Raw genomic sequence first — 13526 nt, forward strand, 5'->3', positions numbered from 1 at the left:
CCACCGGCTGCTCTGCCCAGGGCAGAGTGCTGCGAGGGGTGCTGCGGAAGGAGGTGAGTGGCTTGCTGAGTTTTTCAGATGGTTATTTCTTGAATTTTATGGCAAATGGACGTGGCAGAGCTGAGGTAGATGTTTGTCTGTCTTGTGTTGTAGGGCTGGTGTCAGCCCGTGTGATTTGGCCGAGGTGTTCCCCTCGGGGCTGGGCAGGACCGAGTTGTGGAGGAGTTTGGCCAGGCTGGAGTTACAGCTCATGTTTTGCACCTTTTGGTGAGTGGACCAGGCAGATCTGCCGAAGCCTGTGGCAGTGCTGTGTCTTTTCTCCCCCTGCGGGACCAGCCAGCAGCGGGCAGTGGGGTTTCAGGGTCGGGAGCCAGGTTGCAGTGCTGCAGCCTGAGGCAGCGAGCGTGCGAAAGCAGGGTAATTTCTAAAAATGGCTGGTAGTTGGGCAGAGCCCTTCTTCCTGGCTAAGACACTGAGTACCTGGTGGAGTATCTGAAGAACTGAGAGTCGATTAAAAGTTAAACTTTCACTAGGTTCATTAAATGGCGTTGGGATGAAAGCAGTTAGCTGGACTTCGCTCTGTGGAGGTTCAGGAGGATCTCATGTAAAAATGGTGTTTGTTTACTGTCAGATGCAGTCACGGCTAAGGTGGAGGTGGCAGAGTTGTCAGCTGCAGAACCAGAGCTGGTGTTTCATTCTGTTGATCCAACATGGTGGCAGAAAGTCCTCTGTGGGGTAAGCAGAGCTTTCTGCAGCGTGTCCCTTGGTAGAGAGCCCAGGCAATCACGGGAGTCTGGCTGCAGCTGGGTGCAGCTGAGTTTGCTGGGGCCATCTTGGCCTGCGGTGTTTTTTTGTTCTACCTGTGCAGAAAGGGATCTCAACTTTTCATGAGAAGCTCTGGTTACTGTTCCCTCTCTTTTCTCATACAAAGCCTGAGCCCCAGCTATGAGCTACCCCCTGTTCTGCCAGGTGTAGAACAAGCCAGAACAAATGGGCAGTCTCTGCTCCAAACCTCCCGTGCACTAAGGCAAAAGCAACAACTCCTGGGAACAGTTTGATGTATTAAAAGCTGTCTCAGGCTGTTTGCCGTATCTTTAGTCTTTCTTCCCTTTCCTCTCAATGTCACCTTGGTGTTCGTGTGCCTTGTGCAGGGGTATGCCAGCAAAGTCAGGTTTTCCTGCGATCCTGCCTAACTGCGTGGGTGGACGGAGTTGAATTCAAAGCCTGTGGAGTGGATCTGTTGTGGTCTCTGCTCGTGTGGGGCGTTACGACTGGCTAACACACCTTTGCATACCACGATGATTTTAATTTTAGGGCCATGGAAGATCCCCTTAAAACACGAGATTGTTGGGGAAGAGAATTATCTCTTCTGGTGTGGCAGTGTTTCCTTACATGTAGATCTCCTGGTTGTAGTTTACAATGGGTATCTTGCAGTGTTCTGCGTTTCGGAGAATCAAGTCCTGTTATGGAGTTGCTGTGCTCTTTTCCAGAAAGAGATGTAGTTGCATTTTAGTGGCGGATAAACCAATTCCTTCTTGTAGCTCCGTTAGCATGTTTACATATCAGAGGTGCTTTGGGATGCAAGACACTCTGCAGGCGCAAAGATGTAATTATCCCATTTTTCTCTTCCTACTCCCTGCCTTTCTCCCTCTGTGCTTCTGGCTCATCTCCTCCGCCCTTTCCTGCGCATTGTGCTGATGGCAGCGTTTATCTGCATTTGTCCTCTGTCCCTGACATCCAGTTATTGATTGGCATGATTAAAAAGAACTGATAATCACTTCACATTAATCCCATAAATGACTTAAGACACCAAAATATTTGCATAATGCATCTTAAAGGTGGCAGCTAAAAGAGGATAAGACCCAAAACTGCTTGGCACAGGAGAAATGGGCTTCCCACTCACCTGTGGGCTTGCTTAAGTAATTAGCCTTCTGCTTGCATAAGGAGGAATCTGAACTGGTTTAGCGGAGGAAGATGCACTGGGTGCTCAAAGGCTTGGAGATCCGAGCATCCTATCTCACTGCTGCGTTTGGGGGTGGGGGGAGCAGCAGGGAACATGGCAGCGGCTGCCGAGACGAGAGGCTGTGCTTGTCTGCTGCGTCTTGCGAAAATCTGGAGCCAGACGCCCGCTGAAAGTACCTCTGTCTAAAGACTTTCTGTCATAAACTTATCTGATTAGCGGAGAGCTAGACGACAGATTAGCCCCTGCTTCTGCGCTAGGGCTGGGCGCTCTGGAGCGGTTGAGCAGATCCGCTCCTGGTGCTGGTGCTGAGAGCCTGGAGGTGGGGGTGCAGCAGGTGGGGGGGAGGTGAGGGGGGAGGAGAGGGGGATATTTAAAGGAAGATCATTGCTAGGTAATTCTGCAGATAATGCGCCCTCCGCGTTGTCCTGCCGGTCCCAGGTGAGGACACCCTCCTTTGCACCAGCGAGTTGGTGGTCATGTGCTGCGCGTCCCAGCAGCACAGACTGGGTGCACTTGTCATGTGAGTAGAGGCTGGGAGGGAGCTGTGGATGTGGGAGGGAGGGCAATATTTCTGAGATGTCTAATTTTTTGCAAGTGTCTCTGGTTCTTCTGGCTGTCATCTTCCATTTAGAAGGGGTGGGGGGGGGGAAGAAAAATAGCCACATTTAGCTTGGGACAACCACTTTGTTCTAGAAGGGTGGGTGATTTAACATATATTGCAAACAAACAAAAGGGAGACATTCCAGAATTTCCATTTGGTATCGTGTATACGTTCGAGCTTGTTCTTCCTCTTCAGTGTTTGTGTATCATTTATTCAGAAATATTTTGCAAGTGGATAGCGGTTTGCAAGCGAAAGCATTTGCCAGCTGAACTGCAGTATCTGCTGCGGCGAATGTCTTTTCGTGTTCATGTTCTCCCTCTCCACAGAAGGAAAAAAAAAAAAGAAAAAAGGCTAAACTAACCTACTTAGCAGCAATCTGATGCAAGGATAACAGGCAAAATAATGCTGAACTGCTCTAATGCCTTCTCTTGTCCCAGAAGGAAGAGCGCGTTGTTTCAGGATCTGTTAGAGTGAAGAACTGAAAATGAGTTTTGTAAATAAATCTGTATCCTCAGCTCTGAGAAATGCTGATGTCCGGGTTCGTGGTGGGCTTCTCTGGGAAAAACTGTTGTTCAAGTAAATAAAGTAGTCTTGTGTTCCAATGGTGATGGAATGGAAAAACTTACTTTTTTTAAGAATAGAAGGGTGGCAACTGATACAAAACTATCAGTTATTTCAGTTCAAGTTTCCTATTAATTCTGGAATAGATCTGCCAATTCCTACACTTTCAGTTTTTCCATCTGAGATGTAGGTTCTGGCCCACGCAAGTTATATCTGGCAAAGCTGAAATCAGGAGCTCTGGCAGCTGCGGAGTCCTTTATGGGAAATGAGAGTTCTGTTGGGGAAGTGCTTTGCACTCGGTCTCCGCTCCCCAAAACGAGAGGAGGTTACCTAGGAACCTGGTGGGTAGGAGGGCAGAACCTTGCTTGAAATACAGCTCTGTCGGGGGCAAACAACAGAATCTTGCGTGCGCACACACGTACGCTCATACGCACAAAAATCAATTACGTGGTGGCAAATAGGATTTCCTTAACTTGGTGCTTTTCTGCTCTGTTGCAGCCGTGATAACGACCTTTCCACTATCATCTCCAACCTGCATCAGAGCCGTCAACTCGTTATGCCAGAGACCCAGAGCCGCTGTGAATTCAAGAGAAACAGCATCGACGTCGGCTTAGGAGCAGCAGGTAAGCAGCCGGAGCGGGTCCTGGGGCTCTGGGTTCGTTGACTTGCCTCCTCTCTCTCTCAACTCCCTCATTTGTTCATTTTTTTCAGCAGCTGTATTTTCTGTGGCTGTTTGCGTTACACTTTGGAATGAGTTATATGAAAGCTTTTAATATCCTGGCTAAAGATGAACATGGAAAGGATTTCGTGGTGATGTTAAAGTCCTTTTGAGATCTCAGCCCTGTGTTATTCTCGAATCTAGTGGTCTGTGTTAAACTACTGGCAAAGGAGCTTGCGCCAGCAAAGAAGTGAAATGTCCCCAGGGTTAGCGTCAAGTGAAGCAGAAAGGCCTTGCAGAGAGCTTGGTTTGATTTGTAATTTCATTAATCAGAGGTTCCCCGTGCTGCCTCTGCGCCTGCCAACTCCTTTGTGAGCGTGATTGTTTGGGTTTGTAGTGCTACCTGGCTTTTTTGGGGAGTTCACCTGGTTTCAGCTGAACATGGTGAAAGCAGAAATGCTCCTCTTGGATCCTGCTCCGTGCGTCTCTGGCTGTCAGTAAGGGAGCTATGGGCAAGGGTGCTTTGGTGGTAGATGCGCATCAGTCAGCAGGCGAGGCACTGGTAATAGATTAGAGATCTGCTTGTTGTTTGTGGAATCTATGATTGGCCTTTGATTATAAAGAAAAGTTGAGCAAAAACTGGGAGTTATGCTAGTTTGTATACTGAGCGATCCCTGTCCTTCCAAATCAGAATTGGATCTCTCAGAGTATGTTAATGCAGGCCTTTCCTGCAAATCTGTAGGTTGGTGGTTTTGTTCATATTTTCTTGTAAGTCTTTCTATTGACTGTGTAACTGAACCCTGGATCTGAAGGAAACACCACATCCAGTACGCTCTGGGAATGTCTTTGGAGGATGTTCAGTAACATGGCGAGTGCCTGGTTTGCCTTTTGCGTGAGGCTTGACCCCTTTCCAGAAAGGTTCCTCCTGCCTGCAGTGAAATTTGTACCGGTGTACTGCTTTTGCAGTGAAGTGTTCCATCCTGTGTATGTGTTGTGCTGAACTGGGGGATTTGTGCTGTGTCTGTAAAGCAGCCATGGGCAGCTCCCAGTCTGTGCTTTCACAGCTGAATCTCCGTATTTTCTTCATTAACCAGTCTCCACAGCCGCTTGTCCTACACAGCTCTAAGAGCCAAACTGGACAGAGAGGTGGATACAGTTTTCTGTATGAGCTTGCTGGAGTCTATATGTCTCAGCTGACTCCGTATGTTAAAATGGTTTTTAATATTGTTTGCTTTACAGAGAAACTGCTGGGCTTGATCAGCGTTGCTGAAATTCTTTGAGAACCATAGCATTCCAGAGGTGCAAAGGGTACTTCTGATTTCCATCGGTGTTAAGCAGGAGAAAAGATTAGGTGTAGAAGTCCTAATTCTTATTTGTTAGAATTTCTGTTTGAGCTTCTCTGGTTGGCTTAACCATAAGAAACAGTAAGAAATATAAAACATAGGCACCGCACACATGTAGCAGTGCTTGACCTCGATGAAAGTCTGAGCAATGAAAGAGAAGAGGGCTCATTCACACGAGAGGCCACCAAGCAAGTGGCAGAGCTGTTGAGGACATAATAGATTTGGTGTGTCTAACGAGAGTTGACCAGCAAAAGAATAGGTGGGGGGGGATGATGGGAGATTAGGTATCTAAAGGGAGAAAGGTCGTTGTCACAACTCCCCAGGGATGGTTTAACTCTGGTTTTTCCCCGCTGTCCAAAGCCAGCTCACTCTACGTGCTTGTTTGATTAAGGGAAGACTCATTTGCCAAAGTCTACGCAGAACCTGCCAGCTCTGACTTTAAAGCATGTGTTGGGCTGGTACCTATGTCACCACCTCCCGGACATGGAAGTCAAGGGAACAGAAGGAAAATGTGCTGGGATTTGTAGCTGATGCCGATTATGGGCTTTATGTCTTGGTTCTGTTTGTTTTTACTGGTAGGGGTGGAGGGGGAGAATGGTATAGCTGATTCCTACACGTAGAATTTTAAGAGAGTTAGTGTTGGGTTAGCCTAAAAGACTGGCTGTTGTTTAAACCACTTAGTTACAGCAAGAAGGGAAAAAGCAATGTGCCCCCAGCTGTCTGCTGTTTGCACTGTCTGCCTTTGAGAACAGTACTGTGTGCTTGGGTTACGAGAATCTCGCCCGCAAAAAGGCGTGTGGAGGTGGACAGTGCTGAGTAAGAGATGTTCATGCCAACATGTTCAAAAACTCCCGTGTCACTCAGGACTGTAAAGCTGCGGTGCTCTCAGGGTAAGCTGGAGTCTGCTGCTGAAATGTTTGCTGTTGCTGGTGTAGCGTGTGTGGTTTGCAGCGAGGCATGCAGTCGCCGACGGCAGAGGCTGAGCCCTCCGGAGGCTGCTCTGCAGCTACAGCTGCAAATTCAGCGCGGGCAGGAGGAGGGGTGAGGGCACACTGCTAAAACAGGGTTCAGAAGCGTGTGTGGTTTCTTGGCTATGGCTGAGGCTAAGTAGAGGATTGAGAAGAAAGATAACACGAATGGAAGAGATTTGATTATTGCGGGGCCCGTGGGGTTAAGAAGAGGGTTGAAGTTGGCAGGGTTGGTTGGTTTATGGTGAATTCTGTGAGGGAATTACTTGATTTGTAGTTAAACCAGGATTAGAGGCGGTACTATAGTTTTTGAACAGCATGGACTGGAAAATCAGAAGTATTACTAGATCTTTAACGGTCTTTGAAATGCAGAAAGGGGCTGAAACTAATGGAAACTAATGGCTTATGGTTAGTTCTGGGGCTTTTGTGAGTTCTGGGAGATGGGTGAGACTAGGGTCAGGGCTCAAGCTAGATTTTCAGTCAAAAGGGGCTGAAGAGACTAAGGTATTGCTGGAACACATAAAACCTTTGGTTGGAAGAGCAGCACTGATATTAATAACCTTGGAAGGCTTATGGATAATTTTGAAGTGAAAACAGGTCACTTTATGTCAATGGTGATGGTTATGTTTGGGAACAGAGAAACTGAAGAGCTTAGTTTGGGACAGTGGAAGCTGGAAGACGTAGAAAATAGCTGGGTCTGCAAAGACTCGGACAGGATTTGGCCCTGACTAGAAAAGGATTTAATAACCCATCTCAGTGGGTGTAATAACCCACAGTGGTGGGCACTGGCTGTTTGGAACAATAAGCCTAGAAGGAGGTGCAGTCTTAGGGCTTGGGATAGCTGGCACACAAGAATTCAATCTATTTTGGATCTTGTGAGACCCAAAGAGCTATGACGAGTCTGGATTCATCAAAAAGAAATGGCTGTGCTATCCGTTGCGTCACTTCGGTGTGATTAAGACTGGGGTAGTGATCGTGACGTGTTGGGAAGTTTCATGTCTACAGAAATCTGGGCTAGGAAATCTGAGAGCTACAGTGCTTTGGAAATACACTTGTCATAAAAAAATGAAAGACTGTTACTGCTAGGCTACAGTGATAAAGGGCAAAGGGTGGTGGTTATGTGTCCAGCAAGTAAAGTTTCATCAGCAATGCTGGACGAGATGCATAATGCCTCGCACCGGTTTTCGAGTACGTTGCAGAGGTGCGGGAGTCAACGAGGGCACAGAAAGGCAAATTTTCCCAAGATGATCAAATGATGCCTGAGCAGCAGAGCTCAGCGTCTTGTCTTGTCCCCCCTCACTTCTCTGCTGGACCTCTGTGGTGGTGTTGCGCTGTGACAGTATGGCATAGACGTGGATTATAGCCTACTTCTAGAGGTTCAGCACAGGAGAGATTTGGGGGTGGTGTTCCCCCTGCTAGTGTGTGTACTGAAGCGAGATGTCTGGATAAGAATAGCCGACAGCTTAACTCACGTTTGAACTGTCCCCTGATACCGGGCCTTTAAAGGAAATAACACATACCAACAGCAAAAATCTACCCAAAAAAGTGAAAACCTGCTCCAGCCAGTGCTTCTCAGTAAGGCACCTGGAGACCCGGAGCTGGCGGGGGTAACTGAGGCTTTTGCAACGACAGCAGAAGTGAGGGGCCGAGAGACGTGTGCTGATAAAATCTAATTGCCCTATCGATTGGCTTCGGAGCCACCGTCAGCTGTGGCAATGATTGAGATATTCCTATGTGTGTGGTGCACGTTCGCTGCGTCTCGCCGCTCGGGGCCCACTGGGGACCTTAAGGTATTACAGCGATCGCTTAATCACGGAGGAAGCTTGCGTGCGTTGGGCTGGCTCCTGCAGCACTGCAGATTTATGACAATGACCACTGATGCACTTGGATTTCCTCAGGTCCCAGGGGGTGCTGGGTTTCGGGAAGAGCTGCCTGGTTTGTAACTCTGAATTCTGAACTGGCTGAGGAAATCCAGCTCACTGGGTTAGGATTTTACGCACCCGCGCCCTTTCGCACTGTTCTTTCTTCCTTCTCATCCAGGTTGACAGGATCATGTCCTCAGACTTTCAAGAATAGGAAGCTTCTGCCACCCCTGCTTTCACTGTCTGTCTCTGCAACTGGTTGTGGAGATGCTTGTGCTTGCGAAACAGAGAGCACTGTTTTCTGTGGTCCCCGGATAAATGTCCATTCACCAAATGGTTGTGCAAATTTTGAGTGTGCAGATGTGCGCTGTTTCCAACACAGATTGAAAGAGCAGTAGATTCTTGTGGAGGAGCAGAGGATGTAGAGTGAAGGAAGGGTGCTCGCCTCTCTGCCAGCTCTGTTTATTGATTAGAATGATATCGAGCTCCTGTTTTGAAATCTGAGTTCTCTCTACACTGGGTTTATATCCAGCTGCTGGGTGTAATCTCCTCCTACTTTTCTGGCCAGTGTTGGACCTTTTTTTTTTTTTTTTGTATATTTTTTTAAACCTGGAGCTAGCTAATCCAGCTGCTGAGAGGTAAGGTTGGCTTTTGTCCAGAGAGATAAACGCTTTGCAGAGAAGAGAGGTAAGCCACTTCACCCAAGTGCTGACAGTCTGCAGGACTGCTACCTGGAAAAATAAGCTTTGGTGATGCCCAGAGCTCCCAGGCCACTTCACCTAGGAAAGGTGAATGGTCTCTCCTCTCTTGACCCTTTGGACTTGATTTTCTGCTGCGTCCTTCCCTTCTGGTGGTGTTCTGCAGCGGAAAATGCTGGAGAACACTTTCCTTGGTGCTAATTGAATTGCGGTCACGATGGGGATATAATATGGCAAATGGAGGAGGAAAGGAAAAGTACGTATAATGGGGTCTGTACTTCATTAGGAATATAGAGAGGCAGCCTGCCTTGGTGAGATGCAGCAAGAGGCTTAACAGCACCTGCGAAGGTAGAGCAAGGATGCCCAAATGCCTCAGGGGGAGCGCGCCTGTGGGAGGGGAGGGCAGGCGAGGAGCCTAAGGAGAATACAAAAGTCGTTTCCAAATGGATCGGATAAAGGCGAGGCAGGGTACCTGCTGGCACTGCGGAGGGGCTTACCTTGAGAGCGGATGATGGCACAAGGCGCTTTTAGTCTTAATTGGGAGGGAGAGACGCACACGAGGATGAGCAGAGCCAGTGCTGCCTGACAAAGGCCCAGAAGCAAAGCTGACGGTTTGCACATCAAACACGGATTTAGAGGCCCTTTAAGCAGGCAGCGGTGTGTCTGTAAACAAGTCCAATCCCCTCTATCCAGTTTGGCTAATGCAGTCTGCCAGGGCGTGCGTGGGGTGGGGGAGGATAGAGGAGGCCTTGCGGGGCTCCATGGCTCGTGGAGAAGGTGTGGGTGCCTTCTCCCTTGTGTGTGTGTGTGTGTGTGTGCTTTGCACGCTGCTTTAGCATTTGAACAAGCATGTTGCGCTAGAGTCCTGGTCCCAAGGCCCTAAGTAATTTCTCTCCTGCAAAAATCCTGTGAATTTCTCCTCTTTGTCTCCTCAAATACCCTCTGTTCTGCAGCACCACAGATCATGACTTTCCAGTTGCAGTAGGACTTCTTTGCGTGGATAGAAGTGGAGGGATCAGGCTGACTGATGCTAGAGGAAGGTGGGTAGATCGTCCCTCTCTTGCTTCTGCCCCTCGTGGTTAGAGGGAGTTGGCCTGATGTCTGAATACTGTCTGAGGGAGGGCACTCAGTGGAGGCATGGCAGAATACCAGGTCTCCCTCCAAACAGCAAGCCATTTGTTAGGGCTCTGCATATAACATTTGGAACTGTGCCTGGGTTAAAGACCCCTTCCCCGGTGACTAGAAGCTGCTTTGGCCATGGTGTGGGAAGCAGCAGAAGGCCAGCTTTCCAATGTTGCGGGGCTCCCAGAGAGCCTGGGCTTTTTCTAGGGGTTGTTGGTCAATGTGGGGGAGATGACAAACCCTGAGAGCCTTCGCCTCGGAGCAGTGGTGTCCTCAGTGACCAATGTAGCTGCGTGTTAACCTACAGTGATTCCTGTGGAAATCCCACGAGACAGGGAGAACATGGCATCTGTGTCCCTTGAGGAGCCCCAAGATAGGGAGAACATGGCGTCTGTGTCCCTTGAGGAGCCCCGAGATAGGGAGAACGTGGCATCTGTGTCCCTTGAGGAGCCCCAAGATAGGGAGAACGTGGCGTCTGTGTCCCTTGAGGAGCCCCGAGATAGGGAGAACGTGGCATCTGTGTCCCTTGAGGAGCCCCGAGATAGGGAGAATGTGGCATCTGTGTCCCTTGAGGAGCCCGGCTTTAGAAGTCCTGCTCCACTGGAGGCCATGTATGCTTGATGCTTTTGCAGTCGTGGAAGAGCATCGTTCTTCTACATGTCTCAAAAACATCCTGAAAGAGAGATCTCTCTCTCCTCTCTGCGAGGTTATTTGTTCTTCTGTATCAACGCTCCTGTCTCCTCTTTCCGCTCAGTGCTCTGTTGACTAAGCAAGGGAGAAGCAGAAATTGCAGGAGTGAACTCTAAACAGATTCACATGTAAAAATTGGTCCTGGAATTTTTATTGACAAGGCAGTGCTTGTAGCTCCCGCACCTGGATCTGTAGCTGATCACACTAGTTATCTCACTGCCTATCCCTGAACTCTGTGAGCCCGCCGTGGAGGGCTTCACAGTGACTTCATTTGGCTTTGCGCTGAGACCTAGAGCTTTCCTCTGCTAAAGAGGAGTTAATATTGGGGGTGAAAAAGAATTGGGATCAGGGATGTTACAGCTAATGCTTAGAGACAGAATCACAGTGCACGGCTGTTTCCTGAGCGTGTGATAATGAGCTAGGATGCAGACATGTTTTCATTTAACAAAGCCAAACAACAACAACAAAAAGCAGAAGCCTTTCTTGAACTGCTGCCTGAAATTGAGCAGAAAATCAGCACCAAATGGGCATCTAGGAGTTGTAAGCCCAGCCACATTTGTTTACGTGTTTTACCATGAAGGGCAGTAGTTTACCTCGGCAGCGTGAGGCTCTAGGCTCTGTCAGTGCCATTCATCCTCTGGGCTTGGATCTGGAGGACTGTCATTTCTTTGTGCTCTATTTAAGTTAGTTTTTCTTTCATCTGAAGCCTTGTGGGAGCGGGAGGTAACCAGCATCCTTTTGTGATGCAAACGGAGGTCTTGGGAGGTGAAGGAAACATGGGAAAGCCCAACATGGAAGCCCTTCCCTTTTGCCGTGCCCTGCAGCTGCGCTTGCAGCGTAGGTTAGCGCGTGGGATTTTGCTGGTGTGAGTGGTAAGGGTTTATTCTTGGCGAGGAGAAAGAGCCGAGGCGGTTTAGTGCCCTGTTCTTGGAGTTCAGTAAACCTTGCTCTTGGCAGGGGTTGGACACCTGTTCCTGGCAGCAGGATGCTTGTAGGATGGCTCTGCAAATGCCTTTGGGAAGGTGTTTCAAGGTGTATCTCCCTCATATGTAGGACAGGAGTGTCACAGCTGGACAGGGCTGGCCATGGCAGCCGAAGCTGCTTGGCCTCCTCCAGGAACAGGGCAGACTGGCCATAGTCAGGACAATGTCTGTCTGTCTGTCACTCTGGCAGTTGGAGCAGCCACCAAACTCACGGCCACTGCATGTTGCAGCCTCAAAACTGAAATGGACACCAACTCTTTCTTCCTTTCCTTGCAGCTCTAGGAAGAGCAAGATTATCCTGCTTCCAAAAATATCCTTTTCCCCACTCCCTGCTTCCACCTCCTTTCCCAGGTGCCTTGCAGGCAGCTAGTAAAGAGCTGAAAACAAATCACTGGTGCGGTGACATCTCGCTGATGTTATACATAGAAATCCAGCACAGATTGTAATGTGGCACCTGACTTGTCCACTCTTGGGTGGAAGCACGAGGAGTGGAGGCAGCGAGTCTCTGCTCCTGACCCTGCCACAAGTCAAGCCGATTCTTCAGAGCCAGGGTTTTGACACTGTTCCTCCTCCAGTGCCTGCGTGTGTGTCTGTGTCGTCAGGTTTGGATGCTGTGGATTTAGTCCTGCAGAGCCCAGCCTTCTGCTCTTGCTGTGCTGCAGGGGTGACGCTGTGTCCCGTTGTGCTTCCCCCCCCTGCCCCAAGCTCCTTGCAGCTGGATTTCTGGAAAGCTGGTGGTGGGATTAGATGCCCGGGTAGCAGGCATTGAGCTGCTGCTCGCTCCTCCTTTCTTTCAAGAGATCAGCAGGGTGCTCTGTGGCTCACAGCTTCATGAGGTCTCTGATGGAAGTGAAGGAGAAGTCCTGCTGAAGAGAAAGGGGTGTGGGAGAGATGTGTTGGAGGAGGCACATGAAAACGTTGACTCAGCCTTTTGGACTGACAGACTTGAGAGAAGTCCACCAGGAAAACAGGCCTGACCGCGATGAGCCGTGTGCCTTTAGAGCCCGGGGCAGGCAAACCTGCCAGGGTAGCGTGGGACCATGACTGCCTGTTCTCAAAGCTCTGCCAGCTCGGTCCCTGCCTCACGGCACTGCTCCAACACGTGGATCCTTTGGCAAAACTGGCCTGCCCAGGGCTGATCTAGGGTAAATGGGGAAGAAGACAATAACCATTACTGTAATTTGTGAGAGGTCGTGTGCTTGGGGTTTTTTTCCCCTCCTGTGGTCTCTGCGTGTACAGGTAAGCCCAGGATTCCCCACAGGGCCACGGTGAAGACCCTCACCTCCTTACCCTCTGCTAAGCGTGTCTGGTGACTTTCTACAGTTCTTAGCCTCTTCAGTGCAAATCAAGGAGATGGGTGGGGATTCTCAAGGGCTGAGCTGCGTGTGTGTTGCTGTGGGGGAGATTCAACTGGAACTGTCCTAACGACGCCCTCTCCCCAGATGCAAGCTTGTGGTTTCAGACGTGGTCAGGGGAGTCAGCAGTGCCCCGTGCTTTATGTCAGACAGGAACAGGCCTGGGAGGAGCTGTCCTAGGATGGAGGGCTGGGAGTTGGAAAGATTTTATTAATGATTTACTGTGAGCAAGAAGAGGGTCAACTGCCTGTTCCATTAATTTTTCATCTCTGCGTGGTCTGTCTGTTCTCGATTCCTTTTCTTCTCTTTGCTCTTCTCCCCTTTCCTGCTGTTTTCCTTCCTCCTTGCAGTTCTTTGGTTCTCAAACCCTTTTTTACCCCTTCCTTTTCCATTCTTAATCCCCATCTCACATACTCACCCTTCTCCCTTTCCATTTCTCTTCCTTTCTTTAGTTCCCTTGTCCTCCTCCCTGTTCTCACTTCCCCACCCTCCCTCCATCTCCAGGCTCCTCGGGAAGAAGACAATTTGAAGGCTTTCCGCTCTGCTCTCAGCTGAGAGGCTCCTTCCCTCAAGCCAATCAATGGCAGCCTTTCAGCCCCAGTGGGGCTTGGCAAACATTAGATCAATAAGTTATTAGCACCATTCTGTCAGCTGTAATGTGGAGATTGATCGGGGCCGGGGCTCCTGCATGCTGCCTGGCACTTCCCCAGCCTGATAAAGAT

The 13526-nt window shown here is 49.4% G+C and overlaps 1 protein-coding gene across 9 annotated transcripts in view; it reads left to right on the forward strand.

Annotated features, from left to right (window-relative positions):
- SAMD11 (sterile alpha motif domain containing 11) overlaps positions 1-13526 on the forward strand; it is a 187930-nt gene that overhangs the window by 125786 nt on the left and 48618 nt on the right. For all 9 annotated transcript variants that reach the window (XM_075437113.1, XM_075437116.1, XM_075437115.1 and 6 more), the window contains one exon: positions 3624-3748. In XM_075437113.1, coding sequence (XP_075293228.1) covers positions 3624-3748 — 125 coding nt within the window. The remainder of the gene's footprint in view (positions 1-3623; positions 3749-13526) is intronic.

Source organism: Opisthocomus hoazin, chromosome 16 (assembly GCF_030867145.1).
Source record: "Opisthocomus hoazin isolate bOpiHoa1 chromosome 16, bOpiHoa1.hap1, whole genome shotgun sequence".
Classification (NCBI taxonomy): Eukaryota; Metazoa; Chordata; class Aves; order Opisthocomiformes; family Opisthocomidae; genus Opisthocomus; species Opisthocomus hoazin.